Genomic DNA, 25,957 nt, shown 5'->3' on the forward strand with positions numbered 1-25,957 from the left:
AGCAGCATATGTTAACATTGCCACTTTGATGCCAGTTCTTGCACTCACTGGTTGTGTATACTTAATCAGGATACTTCTTTAGTTCTGTGTATAATAGAGGCTTGCTGAGACTTAAGGAAGTTGATACTCTACAGTAATACCTGGCACATAATGAGTGCTCAGTGGTACCTATTATTAGGATTAATGTTAACATTATTCCATTATTCTACCAGCTTGCTTGAGAAATGTCATAGGCTGTTAGTAATAAAAACCAAAACTTAGAGGTAAATCTGACTTGGCAAAATTTTTAGTAGACTAAACACTGACATAAGTATCACTTTCCTGACCATATTTAGATCTGCAAAGATTTGAAACAAGAAGAAATAAATAAATTTGAACCAAAAAAAATTGGAAATGGTAGAAATAACAACCAAAAAAGAGTTAAATTGCAGAAGCTATAATGGGTCAAATTTGAAATGGACCAAAACCCAAAGAACAATAAAACTTCTAAATCAATATATTTAATCTTATTTGTAAAATTTACCCTATATTACTCAAGGTTCTCCAGAGAAACAATCACTAAGACACATACATAGTTTTGTTGAGAATAATTGACTCATGTCATTATGAAGGATAATAAGTCCCATGATCTACCCTCTGTAGGAAAGCTAGTGGTGTAATTCTAGTTCAAGTTCAAAGGCCTAAGAGCCAGGGAAGCTGATGGTGTGAATTCCAGTCCAAGGGTAGGAGAAAACCGATGTCCCAGCTCAGGCAGGCAGGAAGGGAATGTATCTATTCAGGCCCTCAGTGGATTGGACGATGCCCAACGACATTGGGAGAGCAATGTACTAAGTATTCTGGAAGCACCCTCAGAAACACCCAGAAGTAATGAATGTTTTAATCTGGACCCCATGGCCTAGTCAAGTTGACACAAAAAATTAACCATGATAAGTCCAACCCTTGTCAACTTCACAACCATGTGCATCTCCTTAAACCATACTTATTTACATAAAGACAGCAACAAGGTCATAATTCTGCCTAACATGATACTGTTATCCTGTGCGCAACTGAAAATGCACTAACACCTTCCCTTGAAAAGAAGTTAATGTCTTTCAGTAATGGTTTCCCTTCTTGATATCCTATAGCTTAAATACTCTGATGTAAAATTAACAATAAATACTTTGATATAAAGTCCCTGCATCTTATATGATAAGAAAATGAAAGAGGAAAGAAAACACATATTCTTTGCAAAATTAGAAGGAAGTACTCTTGACAATAACAGTCCTCATTTCTGTCATGTGATTGTAGCTTATATTTATAACTGTCTTCTACCCACTCTGTATTCCCTTCACTTTCAACAAGCACTTCAGCTGGTCATGATTTTTTGCCTGGTGAGGTAATCCAGACCTTGATTCCTGAAGGGTCTGGGCCATTAGTAATCCTTCCTGGTTTTTCATTGACCTTAATCACAGGGTGTGGTAATACTAAGAGACACTCTAAAGGACCTTCTTGTGTTCCAGACAGATTTGTTTCCACCTCTTGATTCCTGGATTTGTGAATCCTGATTGTGGAAGAAAAAGCACCACATAGTGGATTCAGAGCACATTCATCATTCTGGAGAACCTTGCCCCAGCCCTGCAAGATACTGCCATTTAGCTGGCATTGTCATTTAGTCTTCAAAAGGTCATTCCACTGTTTTGTCAACCCAGCTGCTTCAGAATGTTAGAAAACGTGTCAAGACTAGTGAATTCCATGAGCATGGGCCCATGCTTTGTGGAATACTATGATGATGGATAAGGCATTCTGTAAGTCCATAGGTGATAGTTTTGATAAAAGCATTGTGTGCAGGGAGGGCAAATTCATATCTGGAGTAAGTGTCTATTCCAATAAGAACAATGCTGCCCCTTTCATGATAAAAGCAGTCCAGTGTAAGTAACCTGCTGCCACCAGATAGCTGGCTAGTTACCCCAGTGAATGGTGTCATATCAGAGGCTCAGTGTTGGTCTTTGCTCTTGGCAGAGTGGACTCTCATCAGTGACCATAACCTTGGTGAATGGAAGTCTGTGTTGCTGAGATGCATAACCTCCATCCCTCCCACCATGGCTGCTATGTTCATAAGCCTATTGGACAATGTTGGGTGTCTGAGGAAAGAGGCTGACTGGTAACCACCAAATGGGTCATCTTATCCAATTAATTTTTAAAATTCTCTGCTGAGGTCACCCTTTGGTGAGCATTCACAGGGGAAACAAATAAATGTCTTTTTGCTTTTTAGCCCATTGAAAGAGGTCTGTCTATATCTTCCCCAGATTTGTTACCAATTTTCCCTTCCTCTACATTAAACCAAGGCATGTCTGGCATTTCCAGTTCATTCGCTGTGAGCCACCTTTTGGTCCATTTTTCAGCCAACCAAACAAATGCCAGAACTTTTTCTAACTCCCTAAGCTGCAACAATAAATGAAGAGCCTATATGAATATTAAGAATGATTCCAATGAAAATACTTTTTGTCCAGTAAAAATGCATATGAATATAAGTGGACAGGAATAATTGCCATATAGGAAGTTGATAATTGGGTGAAATTAACTTAGTGGTGTTAGGTTCATTCTGAATATTTATTTTTAAGTATATCAATGCTTGTATAATTTTCATTAACATATTTGTATTAATAGACATGGAATCAAAACTTCCTCAGGCTCCAAACGATAGGGTCAGAAAACATCTACTTGGTCCAGGTGGTAGAATTGTAAAAATGCCCCGTGTTTATTATAATTTACTATGGTATGTAACACAAAATATTGAATAATGCTGTAAGTGCTACAATAGTTAGGAGGGAATTTATGTGGGGCGCCTGGGTGGCTCAGTTCCTTGAGTCTGACTTCGGCTCAGGTCATGATCTCCCGGTTTGTTAATTCCAGCCCCATGTCGGGCTCTATGCTGATAGCTCAGAGCCTGGAGCCTGCTTCGGATTTTGTGTCTCCTCCTCTCTCTGCCCCTCCCATGCTCATGCTTCTGCTCTGTCTCTGAATAATAAATAAACGTTGAAAAAAAAATTTTTTTAAGGGAATTTATTTAAGAATATAGCAGTAGTTCAGAGAAAGGGCATGAATAAAAACAATGACAGTGACGATGGAGAGGAGCAAGCAAATTGAAGAGATACCTGGAAGAAAAGGGTTGGGTATGTTATGGGTTGACTAGAAGAGGGCAAGTTTTGGCTTGGCCAATTGTTAGATGGTGGGATCCTTAGCAGAAATAGTATATACACGAGGAGGAAAAGATGGGGAGTTGACTTGTAACATGTTGAATGTGAGGTGAATATGAGGGCAACCAGACAGAGAAAACCAGTAGCTAGTTGTAAATACGGATCTATAGCTTAGTAGAAAGATCTGGGCTGAAAATACAGATTTGAGTTTATATACTCTGTGTATCTATGTGTGTACTGTCCCTAGAGTTTCATCATATTCTCCTCCTTACCTTCTCTCTTTCCTTCTACTTTCCCCTTTTTACTGTTATATAGATTTTCCTTGGCAAGTTCATCCACTGCCTATACTGACTACATAGAGATAACAGCTAATACTGCCTATACATACAGACTATATTGGATAGCGGATTAAATCACATAGGATGAATCTACAAAATAAGAAAACAGAAAGATTAAGAGAAAACACACAATATTGATACCCTGGGGACTGATAGACACATACACATGTACATGTACATAATCGTACATACCTGTATGAAGTAGCAGAATTGGCAGAGGCAACAGAGAAGATAGGCAGTAGAACTATGGAGGAGTAGCACCTCAAAATTGAAAAAGTTTTAAGAATGGTCAGTCAAATTCAGTAGACTATCCAGTGAAGGTAAGAGCTGAATAAAAGGGCTTTCCATTGAGTTTTTTATACCCTTACTGGGTATTGATGTTTTTAGTGATTGGAACAGTTTCAGTACAGGATGAGAACTAAAGCTAGTTTACAGTGGATTAAGAAACAATCCTGAACTCAAAGGGGAATATGAAAGGAGAAATAAGATGTGTAAACTCTGGAATTTAGAATTTATTCCTTGAACAATAGAAGATAATTTGATGTTTTATAAATTTTATTGATAAAAATGTGTCCCCAATGTTAGTATAGTTTTTTTTGTGCTTAGTTATATCAATTGGTTTATACCAGAGCAGTGATTTCATTCTCATATAGATCATTTGGGTTTGATGTTTTCCTGGGTATCTCCTAATATAAAATTGTGGCAAACAAACCCGAACTACAGTTGTCAGGGCTTTAGATTAAGGCAAAAAATTCTAGTATTACTCATGAAATAACCATGATCTCATTAAACAAAAAATACGGCGCTTCCAGTTTGGATGTGGTCATTACAAAAGAGTGCCTTTTCCCTATTTAGCAAGGTAAGTATTTACTAAAGTGATAATACCTGCCACACATGTACTCCTTACATAGAAATACTGTTTTAATGGTGCCACAAAATTACTAGAAGAAACAATGTGTAATACATTGAATTAAAAAGTCCTCATTTTGTTTAGTAAGTGAACTATTAATTTTTAAAAATCATCTTTTTGGGTAACTGGAGAAAGCGAATATCATGTTTTAATTAAGCATTTACTAGTTTTAAAATAAAGTTTTAATTTGACATCTGTCTTATTCCTAATATATTGAAGAGTGAAAGGAACTAATCTTTACTCAAGCTAGCTCAATAGGAGGTGGTTCTCTGTGACTCTTTTTTGGAATTTTCTTTTTCTTTACTGTGTAAATTAAATGGGAAATAATAGTTTCTTTTAGGAAGTCTTACATAATGGTGAATTATATGTCTTTTGCTTTTTTAAACAGCTTTTTATAGAAACTAGTTTAAAAAGGGATTTCTTAAATGGCTGCATTGGTGTTCACATTAAAAAGCAAGAAGGGAAACGGAAAGGTTTCATGCTTCCATGGTTAATTTCTTTGTGCAGCAACTCCTTTCTCTGTTTCTAGCAGTGATTTTCATGCATATCCTTAAAGAGATCTACATTTCTAAGAGCAAATACGGTTTTTATTCTGTTGCAATTTAGGATGGTTCATATTACTATGGATGCCTTATTTTTATTTCTGTCACATTAAAAGAGAATTTTCAGTTAAATATTTACTTTTTTTTATACTGTGTACTTCTGTAGCATGTAACAGTGCTGTCCCATACCAATATAATGTGAGCCACATATGCATTTTAAAATGAGTACTTAATAATTATAGATGAAATTAATATTCTTAAACTCTGTATGTAAAATATTATTTCAACCTTTAACCAATATAAAAATACTTAATGAGGTGATTTTGCCTTTTTATTTCATATTAAGTCTTAAAATTCAGTTTGTATTTTACATCCTTTCTCACTATGGACTATTTCAAGCCACATTTCAAGTGCTCGGTAGCCACATGTGGCTAATGGCTACCCTACTGTACAGAGCATGTCTGTAGAGTCAGAACAAATTCTTAGTATTTGGATGGATGGGAAAATAAAAGGAGACATTTATCTTCCATGAATTAGATTCGTTTAGTATAATATAATTTAGTATAATTTGTTTAGTATCGTTACCAACACAAAGTAATGTGATCGTCTTTATAGATACCAAGCCTGGACTTTTTTATTCCTTGGAAAATCATTTGGAGGAGATAAGCTGGAAGTAGTGGGTAGATGGAACTTTTACGTTTGGTTACCCTTAATAACTGTATTGTGTAATTGCATTTATTTTTATTGTATGTATATGTTCATACTTCCGTGGAATTTCATCATACGTCTGTAACTTGTAGCATAAATGCAATTCCAACTACAATGAAGATTTTGTGCTGCAACTAGAGAAGGAATTGGTCCAAGCTCGTCTGAGTGAAGCTGAGTCTCAGTGTGCACTAAAGGAGATGCAGGATAAAGTCCTGGATATAGAGAAGGTGAGAACAATATAAATAGTGTCACTCCCAAATTAGAGGGGACATGTGATAAGATGAATTTATTGAGCAGTTAAATTGGACTTGGTGTTTTCATACGTTGGAAACCTTACATACTAGTTACTAAGAGAGGAAAGGACAAAGAAAATGAGATTCTCAGTTATTCTTTGTTGTTGCCATACTACTCAAAGCCCCTTTTTTTTAAGGGTTAAAAAAACAAAACAAAAAACATTAGAGCCCTTTTAGAGGAAGACAAGCAGGGTAATGTTGATATGAATAATACTTAAGTGTTGAACAAGAGAAACTTAGGGAATACATATTAATGGTTGTCTTCAAATATTATAGTATCTTCATCTAGTGGGATATGGCTAATACATAAACATGTCAGAAAAAATTTCATCTGCGTGTAACTGTTAAAACTTTGCTGGCTACATAAGCCACCTCAGGATATGTAGGAAGATCTTAGCCCAAGGCATACTTAGGGAAGCTAATTTACTTCTTTTCAGGATTACTAAAGAATTTTAAGGATTAGATAAGTTAGTAGAAATAGAAATGCTTTTAGATTTCTTGTAACTCTCAGACTTGAGAGTCTGTGTTCCAGATCACAAACTCTGAATCTCTTTTTTGTCCTCTATGAAATCATTGATGGCTTGGGCTCTATGTTAAGTGTTCTTTTTATCTTTATAGTATCTAGCTATGTGAATAAAAAGCCTGAGCACTTGGGTGGCTCAGTCAGTTAAGTGTCTAACTCTTGGTTTCTGCTCAGGTCATGATCTCACTGTTTGTGAGTTTGATCCCTGCATTGGGCTTTCTGCTGACACAGAGGCTTCTTGGGATTCTCTGCATCCCTCTCTCTCTGCCCCTTCCCTACCACCCCTACTCCCGCCTATCTCTCAAAATAAATATAAATAAATTAAAAAAATTTTTTTAAAAGCCTCATAAATAATGAGCATGACAGATAGCCTCAAGTTGTTCTTATTTCTTTATGAACTAAAGCAGGTGTAACTACCATCAGTAGTGGAATAATTTTGCTAGAAATCTGATTGCTATTTTTACACTATTTTTGGAGAATTTTTTCTCCTATTTGTTGAGAAAAAAGCCAGCAAGAATGCTATAAAAAATGTATAACAGAATATTTGGTTTCTAAGTTGGAGTACCTTGGGTTCTGTGATGTAGATAAGAATCTGGATCTTTCAGTTTTGAAAATTTGGAATTTGAAAATTTGGAAGAAGTATCCTTTGGTCCAATTTAATAATGGATTTCTTGGGGTGCCTGGGTGGCTCAGTTGGTTGAGCGACTGACTTAATTTCGGCTCAGGTCATGATCTCACAGTTATGAGATTAAGCCCTGCATCAGGCTCCATGTGGAGACCACTTGGGAGTCTCTCTCTCTCCCTGTCTGTCTGCCTGTGTTCTGCTCACATGTGCTTGCACGTGCATGCATGCTCTTTCAAAATAAATAAACAAGCTTTAAAAAAAATTATAAAAGTGGATTTCTTAAGTAGCTATGTTGGTATTTATGTTATAGAGTAGAAAGGAAATTAGAAGGCTTCATGCTTCCTATGGTTAATTTCTTTGTGTAGGAAATACAGGAATTCTTTGTGTAGGAATATATAGTAAATTTCTGGTTTTCAATTGGAAGATATTTATAGTCCATCATAAAAATGTGTAGTTGGCAAGAATAACTTTATTATCTCTGTGGGCTAAAATCTTCATCCTACCATGTAATATTTTAGATAGAAAATTTCACAGATTCAGGACTTGAAATCTCAGTAGTACTTAAGTTTACCTAAGGAGCTTTTACTAGAGCCTAATTCAGGATCTCTTGGTCATGGCACAGAGCAATGTAATAGGGTCTACACTGTATCCCAAGATGGGTCTGTCAGTATGGTAAGGAATCAGTCTAAATCTTGTACTCTTGAAGCAAATATTTAGATCACCTTGGTGTTAATTTCATAATCCTGATGTAAATAGTGACTAATGTACAAATATTTTATACTCCTTTCCAAAGTAACATGCTGAAAAAATACAACAAAAAGGATTTTGGACTCTTCTTTTCCATAAATCTTTAAAATGTAAATGTTGTTCATGCTTTGTTTGGAGACCTAATCAGAGGTTAGTAAGCTTATTATCATGTTGAAAAACATTTTTAATCATGTTGCTTCAAAATGCTGATTAGTGTTTTACTAATAAAGCAGAGTTAGACTTTCTCTGTCCTCAAAATTAAGCACAATTACCCTCATACGTTCCTGGTGGGATTGTAAAACAGTGCATTGGCTTTGGAAAAGCTTGACAGTTTCTTAAAAAGTGCAAAATTAGCTTCTGCTCCAGCAATTCTCCTTAGTATAAAACTCAAGAGGATTAGAAACCAGGTCCATACAAACACTTTTACATTAATATTCATGGCAGCATTTTCATAATGGCTGAAAAGTGGAAGCAACCTAAATGTCTGTCATTGGATGAATGGATAGATAAAATGTAGAATATACATAAAATGTAGAATATACACACAGGGAATATTATTTGTCAATAAAAAGCAATGAGCCTTGAAAACATAAGTGAAAGAAGCCAATCATAAAAGGCCACATTCCATTTACATGAACTGTCCAGAATAGACAAATCCATAAAGACAGAAAGTAGACTAGGGATTGGCCGGGGGTTGAGGGAGGGAAAATGTGAGTGACTGCTAACGGATATAAGGTTTCTTTTTGTGGTGATTAAAATGTTCTGAAAGCAGATTGTGATGATGGTTGTACAATCCTGTGAATACTCTTAAAACCACTGAAGGGTAAGTTTCATGGTTTGTGATTTATATCTCAGTAAAACTGTAAAATGAAGTGCAGTTACATATGGGCCAAAATAGCTTATTATATGTGTTTTATTTTATTTTTTTAATTAACAAAAATCCCAAGTTATGTTTTTTCTGGCTTTAGAGAAACAACTCCTTTCCTGATGAGAATAACATTGCAAGGCTTCAGGAAGAGCTCATTGCTGTGAAACTGAGAGAAGCAGAAGCTATTATGGGTTTGAAAGAACTTAGACAACAAGTCAAGGATTTAGAGGAACACTGGCAGGTATATCGGTATATTTTTGCATGCTTTTTAGAAAGTGGGTAAAACCGGAGTATCCAATTTGTGTGAATCTGAAGTAGCTGATGATCAACACTAGGATTTGAGTTTAAAGTGAGAAAGTTTCTTGAAATGTAAAAATCTGAGAGCATTTATAAGTTGAAAGTACCTTCAAGCTGCTTCTCCCTTTTAAATCCTCATAAATAAATAAAAGATAAAATAGAAATCAAGTCACATTGTTGTTACTGTATCATTGTGATTTATATAACTTCTTCTAAAGAACGAAAAGAAAATTTTCCTTTATATAGCATATACAGCACATATTTCTTCTGCTGATGCTAAATCCATTGGTCAGTATGAAACAGCCCAAGGGTGATACCAGTATAAATTTGTCTATACATTCGTAACCTCTTTTGAAAATTGGTTATCTCACAAAATAAATCAGTCACTTATATGTCCTCAAATTTATTCACATGTGAGGGAAACTCTTGACAAGGAACAAAAAAAACAATCTAGAAGATTCTGTGGTGGCTCAGTTGATTAAGCATTAGACTTGGGCTCAGGTCATGATCTCCTGGTTTGTGAGTTTGAGCCCCGCTTCAGACTCTATGCTGACAGCTCAGAGCCTGGAGCCTACTTCGGATTCTGTGTTTCCCTCTCTCTCTCTGCCCCTCCCCTGCTTGTGTTCTGTCTCTTTCTCGCTCTCAAAAATAAATAAACATTAAAAAAAAAAAAAAAAAAAGAATCTAGAAGACAGAAGGGAGAGCGGAAACAAGAAAACAGTATATACCATTTCAGAGTAGTGACTTTGGTTTGAATTTGGGGTGAAGCTACATCTAGCCAAGACTGAAATTAGTCCTTGACATTACCATAAATATATCAGGCAGCAATAAACTGGAAATTAAGAACAACAAAACTGATCCTTCACCATGGATATTTTGAGAACACTCCTAATATTACCTCCATAATTCATGAATAGCCCCATTTTTTTCTTTGCTTGGGATTTAGTTAACATTGTGGAAATATCTCTTATAAAAAATTGAGGGTGAAAATTATATTCTTTACAGTAATCAATCCATAGTATAAACAGATTTGAACTATATCTGAGCTTGTATTCCAGATCTGCCACTTATTGGCTTTGTGACCTTTCTGAAGTTACTTAATTGCCATTTCTGTTTTCTGACCTGTATAATGAAGATAATAGTTGCCTAACTTTCAAGGTTTTCTGGGGATTAAATAAAATAATGTATACATAATGCTTAATATAGTACTGGGCATGAAGTAAGTGCTCAGGAAAGTTAGCTCTTATTTTGATACTAGGAATATGTGTTGTAACCTAATTTTTTGTCTTTCAGCGCCACTTAGCTCGTACTACTGGGAGGTGGAAAGATCCACCAAAGAAGAATGCTGTGAATGAGTTACAGGATGAACTGATGACCATTCGACTTAGAGAAGCTGAAACTCAGGCAGAAATAAGAGAAATAAAACAAAGGATGATGGAAATGGAAACACAGGTATGATGGGAAAGCCCAGTAGCTTTAAAAAATAACATTACCAGATCAAAAGTTTATGCACAGGTTATATCATCCCTAGAATAGAGCCAGAAGAATAGAGCTAAAAGTCTAGACTGTAATTTCCTAGCCCAAATGGAAAGGGCTAAAAATTGTAGTCTTTGATATCAGAGATTTAATGTCTTCTTTGACCCAGTCAGCAAAGTTTAAGCAAGTCATAAAACTATACATTATTAACTTTGTTGCCTTGTTGTACAACTTGAGAGGAAATATTCATGTAGAGCAAATTTTTTCAACCTTGACTCTATTACCAGGTAATTCTTGAACCAGGTAATTCTTTATTGTGGGGACTGGCCTGTGCATTGTAGGATGTTTAGCAGCATCCTTGTCCTCTACCTACTAGGTCCCAGTAGTACTGTGGTTCTCACCCCAGGTTTTGACCAAAAGCATCTCCAGATTGCCAGATGTCCCCTGGGGGCAAAATTGCCCCTCATCGAAAACAATTGGTGCAGAATATAATGTGAATGATGCTTCCTTATATGTAATGTGGTAACTCTGAGCAGTTAATTCCAAAATTATACTTCTTTCTAAGTCTTCTCTTTCTGTGATAAATTCTGTCTTAAATATACTTGACTTAACATTTGCACAATCCTTTTTAATGAGCCCATTTGCATTATAAAGTACATTTGGTTTTTATGTGGTACATTTGTGTGGACCACATTCTGGATTCTCTGTAATGTTATTTGGTTTTCAAAATAGTCAGTAGGGGGCATAGTTAACTCATGTATCATTCTGTATACATATGTGCAAAATGATCATCCCAACTTTAACATGATAACATGAATCTGTAAATCCTTTAGATTAAATAGATTTTGTTTTATGTTGTTCAAAGTTATTTTCTTGTATTTTTCATTACAATTGACTATAACAGTGAAATTATGAAAAGTAGAAATCCAGTTTTTATAATTGAAAGTTTTATTTTTTTTTATTTAAAAAAATTTTTTTTTAACGTTTATTTATTTTTGAGACAGAGAGAGACAGAGCATGAATGGGGGAGGGGCAGAGAGAGAGGGAGACACAGAATCGGAAGCAGGCTCCAGGCTCTGAGCCATCAGCCCAGAGCCTGACGCAGGGCTCGAACTCACGGACTCCGAGATCGTGACCTGAGCCGAAGTCGGACGCTTAACCGACTGAGCCACCCAGGCGCCCCTGAACGTTTTATTTTTATAACAGATTTTATCTCATTGTACACATTAAAGATAGAAACACAGCTTTTAAGCCAGTGTTCAGGTTTTGTTTCACAGTGGTGAATGAATCAAATCAATCAACATAATTTTCAGAACTGTTGAATACAAAGGACTGTTTAGTCATCAGAGAGAACTTAACTGAAAAATCAGTTGCACAAACTACACTTAATATAATTCACAATATGACATGATGGATATTAACTAATAATTTCATACTATATGTAAGTCAGGTTATTATGTGTACACCTTAGACTTACACAGTGCTGTATATCAATTATATCTCAATAAAACTGGAAAAATGTTTAATTTAGAAATCTGGTAACTAAAGAGTTTGATAGAAACTGCTATGGAAAATAGGAGGGGGAATTAATTCCAACTAGATGGTTTAGGGAAAGGCTTCCTAAGGAATTTGTATTTTGAACTGTACCTGACAGAGTGTAATTTTGGATGCATTTTGATGAAAGAGAAATGGTGTAAGGCACTTGTTCCTAAATGCCAGTGCTTGAACTGGTGATGATTCATATCTAACGTCCAGATGAAGAGATTTGTCCTTGTTGATACATGTAGTTTCAGTTCCTTCATTTTAGTGACTTTCAGAAAATACCACCTAGTAAGTACACCTCATTTTTTTGAGCCACACTCTTCCTTCTTTGTACCAGTTTTTGCTATTACAAATAATGCTACTCTGAATATTATTGCACCTGTTTCCTTGTGTATAGCTCTACGAGTTTCTTCAGTACCGGGATTCTTATCTTTTTTTGTATGCCATGAACCCCTTTGGCAGTCTGAAATCTCCAGATCCTTTCTCCAAATAATGTTTTTAGGGGTGCCTGGGTGGCTCATTTGATTAAGCGTACAACTTTCAAAAAAAAAATTTTTTTTAATGTTTATTTTTGAGACAGAGAGAGACAGAGCATGAACAGGGGAGGGTCAGAGAGAGGGAGACACAGAATCTGAAACAGGCTCCAGGCTCCGAGCTGTCAGCACAGAGCCCGATGCGGGGCTGGAACTCACGGACCACGAGATCATGACCTGAGCTGAAGTTGGCCGCCCAACCGACTGAGCCACCCAGGTGCCCCAAGCGTCCAACTTTTGATATTGGCTCAGGCTCAGGTTGTGATCTCACAGTAGTAGGATAAAGCCCCACCTCGGGCTCTGCACTGAGCTTGGAGTGTGCTTGGGTTTCTTTCTCACCCTCTCTCTCTGCCCCTCCCCTTCTCGTGCTCTCTTTCTCTATCGCAAAATAAAAAAAAATTTTTTTTCATGCATAAAGTAAAATACATAGGATTGCAAAACAAGCCAGTTATATTGAGGTACAGTTCTCAAAATACTGAAAAATAAACAAGTTTATGATATAGAACACGTACAGGGACATACACAACACATTGCAGGATTAGGTTTTTAATATTTTAGATTTTTCTTACCTAAGTTAGAATGTAGTATAATTTTCCTTTTGGGGGATACTCTCCTCTAGGTTTGGTATGAAAGTTATAATAAGTTCATGGAATAAATCAGATTGTATTTTATCTTTTTATTTCAACAAAATTTTGTCTAAGATTAGAATTACCTCTTGAATATTTGCTGGGATCCATTCCTTTAAATAGTCTTATCTTTTTGTCTTGTTTTTTGGGAATAGTAACTATTGATCCTACTTATTGAAGGCTTATAGACCTTTTCAGGTGTTCTGTTTGTTCTTGAGTCTCATTTGGTAAGACATGTTTGCTTGGGAAGACACATTTCATCTAAACTTTCAAATTCATCACTTAGAATTGTTCAGGGTGTCTTTTTAAAAAAATGTCTTTTTACTAGGTCAATATTTAGGTCTTTTTTCATTTCTAATAGTGTTTATTTGTGTTTATGTTCTTGAGAAGTGTTTGCAGAAGTTTGCCATTTTTTTTTCAGAGGTTTGCCATTTTTAGTAATATTTCTAAAGACTGGATTTTTCATTTTTGTTGGTCCTCCATGTTGTACCATAGTTTTCTATATAATTTAGTTCTGTTATTATATCCTTTTATTATTTGTTGCTTGGGTTTCATCTTTTTTCCCCTTTATTTGTACTCCTACCTATGTTTTCTTTTCTAATATATTTTTTATTCTTCAGTTCCATGCTTTTGACTTCCCTAGTGATTGCTTGTTTGACTCAAGATTTGTTTACAAGTATGTTTTGTATTTCCAAGTGTATAGATTTCTGGTTCACTTCATTAGTAGTTTATGTCATTCGTTTAACGAAATTGCTTTGTGGTCACAGAATGTAGTCTGTAGAGTCTTACTTATATTAGATCAAACTTCTTCATTATACTGTTTGTATCTTCTATATTCTTTCTAGTTGTGTGTATCACCTGATGTTTCAAATACTAACAAATAGATACCTTCTCTTGTGATTGTAGATTTGTTTCTCCTTAGATTATGACAGTTTTTTGGCTTAAAATATTCTTTTTTTTTTTTTTAATTTTTTTTTTCAACGTTTTTTATTTATTTTTGGGACAGAGAGAGACAGAGCATGAACGGGGGAGGGGCAGAGAGAGAGGGAGACACAGAATCGGAAACAGGCTCCAGGCTCCGAGCCATCAGCCCAGAGCCTGACGCGGGGCTCGAACTCACGGACCGCGAGATCGTGACCTGGCTGAAGTCGGACGCCTAACCGACTGCGCCACCCAGGCGCCCCTTGGCTTAAAATATTCTGAGCCACTTTAGAGGGACACACAAATTTTTAATTGTCATTTTTTTCTAGTAAATGAATCTTATTAGGGGCACCTGGGTGGCTCAGTTGGTTAAGCACCAGACTCTTGATCTTGGATCAGGTTATGATCTTATGGTTTGTGAGATTGAGCCCTGCATCGAGCTGTGCACTGACAGCATGGAGCCTGTTTGGGATTTTCTCTCTCTCTCTCTCTCTCTCTCTCTCTCTCTCTCTCTCTCTCTCTCTCTCTCTGCCCCTTCCCTGCTTGCTTGCTCTCTCTTAAAATAAATAAACTTTACAAAAGTTTAAAATGAATGTTATTGTATACTGACCCTCTTTATCTTTCAGGATGCATTTTGTTTTTTTTTGTTTTTGTTTTTGTTTTTTTTTTAACGTTTATTTATTTTTGAGACAGAGAGAGACACAGCATGAACGGGGGAGGGGCAGAGAGAGAAGGAAACACAGAATCGGAAGCAGGCTCCAGGCTCTGAGCCATCAGCCCAGAGCCCGACACGGGGCTCGAATTCACGGACCGCGAGATCATGACCTGAGCCGAAGTCGGATGCTTAACCGACTGAGCCACCCAGGCGCCCCTCAGGATGCATTTTGATTTAGTCTATCTTAATACAGTTATCTAAGATGTTTATTTTATTTTTTAAGTTTGTTTATTTATTTATTTAGAGAGAGCGCGCAAGCAGAAATGGGGGAGGAAAAGAGTGAGAGGGAGAGAGAGAGAGAATCCCAAGCATGCTCTCCACTGTCAGCACAGAGCCCGATGTGAGACTCAAATTCATAAACCGTGAGATCATGACCTGAGCCAAAATAAAGAGTCGAATGCTCAACCGACTGAACCACCCAGGCACCTCTAAGCTGTTCTTTTTCAGTCTCTGCCTTATTTATCTTTTTCCATCTTTTAAATTTCAGCCTGTTTATGTCTTTGATAAACTGCATATAGATGAACATTTTTAAAAATCCAGTTTGACACATGGTTGTACAACTCTGAGTGTACTAAACTGCTGAAGTGTAGGTACACTTTAAGTGGGTGACTTTTATGTGTATGTCTCAATAAAGCTCTAAAAATGGAGTCCCAGTCTCTTTTAGCAGTCATGGTTAGTCTATGTTTGATGATTCAGTTTGGATTAATATCTGTCACCTTGCTAGCTATTTCTGTTTGTTCCATCTGTTCTTTATCTTTTCTTTTTCTATTTCCTCTTGGATTTATTGGGCATTATGATTCCATTTTATCTCCACAAGTGACTTCTTTATATTCCTTAATTTTTTTTTTTTTTTTTTACTGGTTGCTCTATGTTTTTTAATATGCACCTAATGAGAGCTAATCTGCAAATAATATTCCTCACATGTAGTATAAGGACCTTACAACAGTATATTCCCAGTTCTTCCTCCTATCCTTTGTGCTATTTGTTGTCATATATTTTGCTTTTACATATAGTACAAATATGTCATATGTGCTACTAGTCTTGCTTTAATCAGTTACCTTTCAGAGAAATTAAAAAAAAATTTAATGATATTTATTTCCTTCAATTATTCCATTTTTCAGTATTCTATTTTTTTGTACAGATCCATGTTTCTGTCTGGTGTCATATTCCTTCTGCTTAAGAAATCTCTTTAACATGTCTTGTACTGCTGATCAGCTGGCAGTGGATTTTTAGTTTTGTTTGTTTGGGAAAGTATTTCTCCAATTTTAAAATATATATTTGCTGGATATTGAAATCTGGGTTGTTGTTTTTCCTTCAACACTTAAAGTTACTCTTCTTGTCAGTAACCATGTAAGCCAGAATTCTGTTATAATTTTTGTTTATCTGCATGTAATGTGTTTTATCCTCTGGTTACTTTTAAGATTTTCTCTTTTGTTTTTAGCACTCTGAATATGAAATGACTTGCTGTATTTTTTGTTTTGTTTCCCTCTGAGTTTCTTGGACCTGTGGATTTCTATCTACCATGAAATTTGGAAAATTCTTGGTTATTCTTTCTTCAGATATTTCTTCTGTCCATTCCATATTCTTTTCTCCTCCTGGGATTCCCATTACACATACGTTAGATTATTTGATATTGATAGTAACTCTTCGATGCTCTTTTCTTTTTTCTTCTCATTATTTGTTCTCTTTGTGTTTCAGTTTCTGTTGTGTTAAATATTTCTATTGATTTATCTTTAAGTTCACTGATTCTTTGCTCCACTTTGGGAGTTGTCTGATGAGCCATTGAAGGCATTCTTCACATCTGTTACTGTGTTTTTCATTTCTAGCATTTCTGTTTGATTCTTACAGTTTTCATTTCTCTGCTTATATTAAGTATGTGATCTTGAATGTTTTTAACCTTTCTCTTAGAGCCTTAACATGTTAATTACAGTTATTTTAAATTCCCTGTTAGGTAATTTTAATATCTGTGTCCTATATGAGGCCAATTCTGTTGATTGCTTTGTCTCTTGGTAGTGTTTTGTTTTTTCTTTTTCCTATGCTTTGTAATTTTTTGTTGAAAACTGAGTGTCTAGTGTAGGACAGTAGACTAAGGTAAGTAGTTTTTATGCCTGGAAATGGGCATACCTTTTCTTCTGGTAGGCCTTTAATGTGGGGGATTTGAGCTAATATAGTCAGGAGTTGGGCTGGTTTTGAGGTTTGTTGTTTCTGTGGTTACCCTCATTGCACCACAGGCTTCAAATTCCTCTAACACTATCTTATTTTTAGATTAGGGGCTGGTTTGCCAGAGGCTTTTCTCAATGTCTTTTAGGTCTTCCATGTGTACAGCACTTCAGAGAGTGCTTCAGAGCGTTTTTGCTCTCTCTCACTTTTATTTAACAGTTTTTTTCCGATTTCAATTTTTCGTACTTTTCTGTCTCCAGCAGTATTCCACTCTTACTTGTTACAGGAAGTTGGAGGGCCAGAGTGTTCCCCATTGTTTTGATAAAGCCTCAGTCTTAGGCTGCATTGTGCCCCTGGATCTGGCGTGTTTGACTTTCTTAGTGCTCCTGCCCTACCACCAGCTATATAGTCCTAGGCCCAAAATATAGTCCTGTCCCTTTCTCAGATACGGTGGTTTCCCCAATGTTCTAAGGGCACCAGTGTTTCTGATAGTAACGGATGAAACCTTTTGTTCTGTAGAAGAAATAAGCAAGGTTTAGTGCTTCTGTATTGGCTGCTGTTCTCCTCCCTCAAGCCTTTACTATGGAGATCTCTTTCTCAAGGCTTTCATCCATCTTTTTTGTGTGTACCTGTTGGGGTCCATGAAGAAAAAGTGTACAAAAGCTTGTGAACTGTTTTGCTCCGTTAGGCTCCACACTCTCTAGCCAGCCAATACTTGGCCTCTGGCTAAATTATTCTTAACAGTTTCTGGCTTCATCTGCCCTGTCTGTCCTTAGATTTGGGGTTAGTTTGTTGCCCTGTGTGCTCACCTCTCTGGTTTCAACAAAAGTCATTAATTGAGAGTTTGGCCAGCTTTTTTTTTTTTTTTTTTTTAATTGAAAGGGTGGAAACAATCCTCTTTCTACTCTATATCCTCATCAGAAATCAAAACTGTTTATTATGATATATTTGAAAATTTTTTACTTCATTTCTTTTTTGTGTTTTTTTCCTTTCTTGCTTTTTATTGGATTTAGATGTTTCTTTCTCTTCTGCTAGTTTGACTTTTATAATTCCATTTGTTTTCTATTAGTGTTTATTACCTGAAAAAAAAGTCTCATCTGAGACTAAACAGAGTTTGATGTTGATAATTATCTCCATCTTCCTTTAAAAGTGTGTAAGGGCCTTAGAAGATCTCTATATGCTCTTCTTCCATTTCCAATCTTGTATCTTGCTATTATACATTTTTTATATCTCTAAATTATTAGACATTATTATTCTATGGAGTCAGGGCTTATTTGGATTTGTCTACTTGTTTGCTGCGTTTTTGCTCTCTCTCACTTTTATTTAACAGTTTTTTTCCAATTTCAATCATGAATTGTAAACTCTCACTTTCTTAAAATAGGTGTACTTTTTCGCACTCTTATAGTTTAGCTAAATGTACTGTTGTAGGATGAAATTTATTTTTTTAAGCACTACAGATTTTTCCTATTGATGTCTGATTTGTCTCTTTTTTTTTTTTTTTTTTTTTTTTTTTTTTTTTTTTATTTTGAGAGAGAGAGAACGTGCTAGCAGGGGAGGGGCAGAGAGAGAGAGAGGGGAGGAGAGAGAAAACCCCAAGCTGGCTTTGCACTTCCAGCCCAGAGCCCCTTGTGGGGCTCAAACCCATGAACTGTAAGGTCATGACCTGAGCTGAAATCAAGAGTCAAGTACTTAAGCAGCTGAGCCCCCCAGATGCCCCTGTCTCATCTTCTCTTTAGCATTCTGTTTTGTTAAAATGTATCTTATTGAGGGTTTATTTGTATTTATCCTGTTTGGAATTAGTTGTGCTTCATGAATAGTAGATTCATGTATATATTTCTTCCAGTTGTAAAAAATTCTCAACTATTGTTGTCTCTTAGACCATTATATCTAATCTTTTTGTTTTCTGTTTTATCCTGCAACCCCTATTAGGTATATTTTGTACCTCCTTACTCTCTTTACCTCTTCTGGGACACTATCTTCAATATATCTAATCTCCTATTTAATCCTTTAATTAATTTTTAATATGTTTGGCTATATTAACTTCTAGAAAATGTATTTGGTTGTTTTTCAAATTTGCTAAATGTTTTTTGATAGTTACTTGTTCTATGCTTATGTTTTTCCTTCCTCTTTTTATGTCTAAAAAAATTAAAGGGGCGCCTGGGTGGCTCAGTCGGTTAAGCGGCCGACTTCGGCTCAGGTCATGATCTCACGGTCTGTGAGTTCGAGCCCCGTGTCGGGCTCTGTGCTGACAGCTCAGAGCGTGGAGCCTGTTTCAGATTCTGTGTCTCCCTCTCTCTGACCCTCCCCATTCATGCTCTGTCTCTCTCTGTCTCAAAAATAAATAGACGTTAAAAAAAATTAAAAAAAAAAAAATTAAAAAAAATTTTTTTTGATGTTTATTTATTTTTGAGAGAGAGACAGAGCATGAGCAGGGGAGGGGCAGAGAGAGAGGGAGACACAGAATCCAAAGCAGGCTCCAGGCTCTGAGCTGTCAGCACAGAGCCCGACGCAGGGCTCGAACCCATGAACCACAAGATTATGACCTGAGCCGAAGTCGAACGCTTAACCGACTGAGCCACCCAGGCGCCCCTATGTCTAAAAATTTTAAACAAAATATTTTATATAAAGTCCTTACATGATTATTTTGTTATCTAGAGTTTTAAAAAAATCTGTCATTGCTATCCTTTTTTCTACTGTTTCTCACTCATCATCAATTTGGCGTTTTGTTTAATGTGTATAGTTTGTGATGATGGGTCATGGACTTGTATTGAGTGGTGCAAGGAGGAGTTCTATTTGTGGGAATTGTTTGCAGCTTATGTTGAAGGTGTGTCCCTCTCAAGTGTGGTTATTTGTTTAGTGGTAGGAGGAAAGATAGTAAAAAGAGGTTGTGGAACATTTTGTATGTAAGTACTCAGTACTTGAGCACTAAGAAGTTCACTGTTTATTTTGTAGACATATAGTGAGTCAGGAAGATGAGTAAAAGTAAGGATGAAGAAACCCAGAAGTGGTAGAATGTTTTGGAGTTTAAATCTATTAGATGATGTGGATCTTTTTATTAAAACCCGAGGCAGGTTTGGGGCACCTGGGTGGCTCAGTTGGTTAAGTGTCTGACTTTGGCTCAGGTCATGATCTCGCAGTTTGTGAGTTCGAGCCCTATGTCAGGCTCTGTGCTGACAGCTCAGAGCCTGGAGCCTACTTCAGCTTCTGTGTCTCCCCCTCTCTCTACCCCTCCCCTACTCACGCTTTGTGTCTCTCTGTCTCTCAATAGTAAACAAACGTTAAAAAAAAATAGCTTGGGGCGCCTGGGTGGCGCAGTCGGTTAAGCGTCCGACTTCAGCCAGGTCACGATCTCGCGGTCCGTGAGTTCGAGCCCCGCGTCAGGCTCTGGGCTGATGGCTCGGAGCCTGGAGCCTGCTTCCGATTCTGTGTCTCCCTCTCTCTCTGCCCCTCCCCCGTTCATGCTCTGTCTCTCTCTGTCCCAAAAATAAATAAAAAACGTTGAAAAAAAAAATAGCTCAAAAAAAAAACTGCAGGCAGGGTCATTTTCATAGAGTGAGGCAGAATAGATATAATAATAGTAACAACCAAGGATTTATTAAGTATCTGTTAAATTTCAGGCATTGTGTGAGACTCCTTGCATAAACTTTTTTCATATGACTGCTACAACATAGACTTTAAATTTTTTAAAGATTTCATTTATTTTTGAGAGACAGATATAACACAGACTTTAAATTCGAGTGGTAATATCTATGCTTATAACAGTGTACTGAAATTGGATGGGATTAGATAACTTTTCTATGGGTGAAAAACTATAAAATGAGGAGCCAGATTTTCCTGTCTTTGGTTATAAAATCCCTACTGTTTCAGACCCCTAATAGAATATTTTGGGGTTGAGAGAAATCAGGCTGCATGAAGCTTGAATGGGAAGACTACCTCATGTCAGTCAACTTAAGGTCTATATAATTTCTTAGCATGTTCTATAATTACAATAAATTAAGCAGCTAGCATATATTGAGTTCTTCCTATATATTAAGGCCTGCTGCATGTAATCTCTCATTTAATACTAAAGACAACTAAATGAAAAATTGGTCTTATTTATTTTTTTTTTTTTAATTTTTTTTTTTAACGTTTATTTATTTTTGAGACAGAGAGAGACAGAGCATGAACAGGGGAGGGGCAGAGAGAGAGGGAGACACAGAATCTGAAACAGGCTCCAGGCTCTGAGCTGTCAGCACAGAGCCCAACGCGGGGCTTGAACTCACGGACCGTGAGATCATGACCTGAGCTGAAGTCGGACGCTTAACCGACCAAGCCACCCAGGCACCCCGGTCTTATTTTTATATACATTTTTCAGATGAGGAAATAGAGACTCAAATATTATAACTAGTTTAGATAATGACCAAATAACAAGTCAGAGTTCAAAACCAGTCCATGCTCTATAAAAAGACTGTGCTGTACATGGGAGGAATGTAAAAGTGCACATGACACATTTTATGACATCAGGGATTTTACAGTTCAGTAAATGGTGATGGTACTTTTCAGTCAGTCTGTACTTTCTTTTGAGAACTGGAAATAGGAGTCAAATTCATCATATTCCTGTATCTACTCATTTGTGTGACACTGCCTGTTGCACAATTTAATACCTTCAAGTTCTGTGTAAACATTCTTAAAGTTTATAGATATTTATTGTATAAATGGAAATATTGAGCTGTAGGAAGAGTTTTTGATATGGACCTTAAGTATTCTTTTGGATGGCTTGATTTTTTTTTTTTAATTTTTTTTTAATGTTTATTTATTTTTGAGACAGAGAGAGACAGAGCATGAACGGGGGAGGGTCAGAGAGAGAGAGGGAGACTCAGAATCAGAAGCAGGCTCCAGGCTCTGAGCTGTCAGCACAGAGCCCGACGCGGGGCTCGAACTCATGGACCGTGAGATCATGACCTGAGCCGAAGTCAGACGCTTAACCAACTGAGCCACCCAGGCGCCCCTGGATGGCTTGATTTTTAAAGCACTTGTATACTTTTTTCTTTTTAGTATTTAACTATTTGTTAAAAAAAACTTTATCTGTAACTAATAATAACATTTTATATAATGTTACTGAGGTATAAAATGGAGAGGTAGAAATATATAAGTTTTTTCGGGTCTTTATAGTCTGAGTATTTATATTTTTAATTACTAGAATCAGATCAATAGTAACCATCTTCGAAGAGCAGAACAAGAGGTGATCAGTCTACATGAGAAGGTGCAGTATCTTTCCGCACAGAACAAAGGACTACTTACTCAATTAAGTGAAGCAAAGCGCAAACAAGCAGAGATTGAATGCAAGGTAAATATATCAACTACCTAATGTTTTTGTCAATATAATAATGCCTTTTTGTTTTGTCTCATTATTGTCTTAAAACCAAATAAAACCAAAAAGAACTAGCTTTGTTTCCAACTTTTCCTGAACTTGGTTTGGTGGTTGCTTTCAGACAAGGTTAACTCATCATGCCTTGAGGTGGATTTCAGGCCGGAAACTTCATTTTCACCTACTTGGTTAAATGCTAGTGTAGGGAATTAAGTTAGCCAGGTGGTTGAAAATTGATATCTCTGTACAATTTTTATTTTGACTTGTAACCCTTTAAAAACGAAGTTTTAAAAATCGTAACCAAAAAGATAGGTAATGTAGAGAGGTTAGGGCAACTCTGCTTTGATTGGTACCTTATCAGTAGACATTCAGTATTGATAAATGTTTTCTGGGTAGAAAGCAAAAGAAGTTTGTATATACCAATGGGTTGGAGAAATTGTGTGCATTTCCCATTACTTTAATTTTTTTTTTTTTAAATTTTGTGTGTGTAAAGTGTTTGGATTTATAAAGCATCAAAAAATATTTGAATGCAAGTAAATTTTTTCTTGAAATTAATCTACAGTATAACAGTGGTGAGAGGGTGAGGGGATGTGGAGTGGGGTAAAAGGAGAGAGAAAGTGAAAGAGATAGTGTATGTGTGTTTGAGAGAGAGAGAAATAACTAAAGAGATGACTGTGATCTGAGCATTAGAATGGATTACTGAAGACAAGTTACGGAATTTTAAAAATAAACTAGTCATCCATCTTTCCATGGTGAGATAGCAGGAATGATGCCCTTTAGAGATTTCAGCCTTATTATTCTATGATAAGAAATAAGACTTTCAATGGCACATGTAAAGCTGTAATTCCATCAACTTGTTCTGGTGTCATTAAAAACCAAGAGTGAAGCTTGAATGGTTTATCAGTGTCACTGAAATCCAGAGATGAAATTACATCCTAATAAATATGCATGGCTGTTACAATTTACACTGACAGAAATCTGTAGGCAGTACTGAAATTTGTACTAACTTAAAATTAGTACCTCTGGAAAGTTATAACTAGACTAATTTAAAAATAAAGTGATGTGACATGAGGTTGTATCAATTTGATTCGTCTTTCTAATGTGTGATTGAGTTTTTATGATGCTGTATCGTCTATGCTGACTTATTTTTAATAAAGAACTAAACTTAATCTTTTTTCATTACTGGTGTAAGTTTTCCTTAAACATTGGTTGATAACACTATGACTTGATTTAATATTGCTCCTCAAATGCCTTAGTAACTTAAGCTAAGTAAAGTGTCCTTTGGAAATAAATATTTGTTGAATTTGCTGATGAAAATATATATACATATATGTATTTTTTTAATTTAAGCAATGGGCTCAGATTCAGAATTTTAGAGAATTTTAAGAACCAGTATATATTTTGTTTAATCTTTAGCTGTTCATTAATAAATCTGTAAAATAGGTTAAAGATGCTGGTTCCCCTGTCTCCCCCTGTGTTTACACTGTATATTGATTTATTCAATCTTTTGTAACACCTTTTGTAGATTTTGAGAATGACCAGTGTGTTGTTACCCTAGCACCTAGTACATTCTAATTAAGTGTATATATTTACCTTGTTATCTTGGAATAGTTCAGGAACAAACCTAACTTTTTCAAGGAAGCTAGTCCTTTAATTGTGTAAATCTGATTAATTTTCATTTATTTTTTTAAGGTTTTTATTTTCAGAGAGACAGGACGTGAGTGGGGGAGGAGCAGAGAGAGAGGGAGAATCTCAAACCGGCTGCGCCCTGTCAGTGCAGATCCCTAAGAGGGGCTCAAATTTACGAAACTGTGAGATCATGACCTGAGCCAAAATCAAGAGTCAGATGCTCAACTGACTGAGCCACCCAAGCACCCCTTATTAATTTTCATTTAGTTCTACATGATTATAGCTTATAATTTGTTGGTAAATAATTATTCAGGTTCATTTTATTTTTCATTTATGTAAAATATCAGGATACTGTTTTTAATATTAATGTTATTTTCTCTCTATAACTGTGTTTGAATATTCCCACTTAAAAATGAAACTAGTACAAGTCTGTGATCTCCAATATGAAAAATCAGAATACTCTGAAACCCAAACGTTTTCTCATAAATTTCACACACATTCATTTGGATAATTTTTATTGTATCCCACTTGGTGTGCATTTTTATACTTTACTGTTTCATTGTGTTTAACACTGAGCATACTGTTTCATTATGGGTGTTGTTGCCACTAGAGAATACTAAGGTGCCACTAATACTACTAAGGTATGTACCTTATTACTTTTCTAAAATCTAAAAAATCTGAAGTTCCAAGATAAGATTTTAGTAATGAGATTATGGGATTTGCTACATAAATATAAATTTGAAGATGACAAATATTTTAAATTTTCTGGTTCTACAAATATAGAGAGATATATAGACATAGATATATGTATGTCCATGAGAAAAGATGTATTAATTATGAATTTGCAAAATTGTATGATAAGAAATTTTAAGTGAGGAAAATCAAAGTATTTTACTATGATTATAACATTATGCCTACATGGAATAATGATAGGAAGGAAACAGGAAGAAAATAAACCTGTTGCTTATATATAATATAAATTTTGCTAGCTTAATACATACTCGTAATGCTTTGATTGTTTAACTGAGTATAAATCAAAGCAATCCGTCCCCTTTTACCTCATGTTTCTGATTCTACCACATACCCCTTTTACTTTTTGTTAGGTAACTGCTTTTATTATTTTCTGATACATCCTTTTAGAGTGTCTTTTAGGCAAATACTAGCAAGTAAAAATATATAATTTTTCTTTTCACTTTTATTTATTTATTTATTTATTTATTTATTTATTTAATAATTTAAAAAAAATTTTTTTAACGTTTATTTATTTTTGAGACAGAGCATGAATGGGGGAGGGTCAGAGAGAGGGAGACACAGAATCTGAAACAGGCTCCAGGCTCCGAGCTGTCAGCACAGAGCCCGACGCGGGGCTTGAACTCACGGACCGTGAGATCATGACCTGAGCCGAAGTCGGCTGCTTAACCGACTGAGCCACCCAGGCGCCCCTGTTTTCACTTTCTTACATGAAAGTTAACATACTGTATGCTCTTCTTTTTTTATTTTTGTTTTTATTTTTTGTCACTATATTTCGTAGAGCTTTCAATATCAGTGCTTGAAGAGTCTTATTAGTTTCTAAGGTATATTGTTTTCCATTGCATGGATGTGCTTAGGTCCTTATTGGTGTGCACATGGATTGTTCCCAGTGTTTTGCTGTCACAGGCACTGTATAGTGAATAACCTTATACATATATAATTTCAGACATATAGAGTTATATCTACATATTCCTATAGAGGTATATCTATGTGTTCCTGTAATTTGATTGTTTGGTCAGTGGGTAAATATATTTGTAGTTTCATAGATTTTGTCAGATAACACTCCTGACAGTTGTGCCATTTTGTACTTTGACCAGCAGGGCATGATAATACCTGTTTCTCTATTGTGTTACTTACAAAGTATATAGCCAGACTTTTCATTCTAAATAGATGCTATTTTAGGACATGTTTTGTATATTTTACAACAGTGATTCTCAAATAGGATTGGGAG

At 35.8% G+C, this 25,957-nt stretch overlaps 1 protein-coding gene across 17 annotated transcripts in view; it reads left to right on the top strand.

The window, feature by feature from the left end:
* Positions 1 to 25,957, top strand: part of EVI5 (ecotropic viral integration site 5) — a 234,951-nt gene that overhangs the window by 136,632 nt on the left and 72,362 nt on the right. For all 17 annotated transcript variants that reach the window (XM_058716565.1, XM_058716550.1, XM_058716551.1 and 14 more), the window contains 4 exons: positions 5,767 to 5,901; positions 8,831 to 8,971; positions 10,321 to 10,479; positions 22,180 to 22,326. In XM_058716565.1, coding sequence (XP_058572548.1) covers positions 5,767 to 5,901; positions 8,831 to 8,971; positions 10,321 to 10,479; positions 22,180 to 22,326 — 582 coding nt within the window. The remainder of the gene's footprint in view (positions 1 to 5,766; positions 5,902 to 8,830; positions 8,972 to 10,320; positions 10,480 to 22,179; positions 22,327 to 25,957) is intronic.

This window comes from Neofelis nebulosa, chromosome 2 (assembly GCF_028018385.1).
Source record: "Neofelis nebulosa isolate mNeoNeb1 chromosome 2, mNeoNeb1.pri, whole genome shotgun sequence".
Classification (NCBI taxonomy): domain Eukaryota; kingdom Metazoa; phylum Chordata; class Mammalia; order Carnivora; family Felidae; genus Neofelis; species Neofelis nebulosa.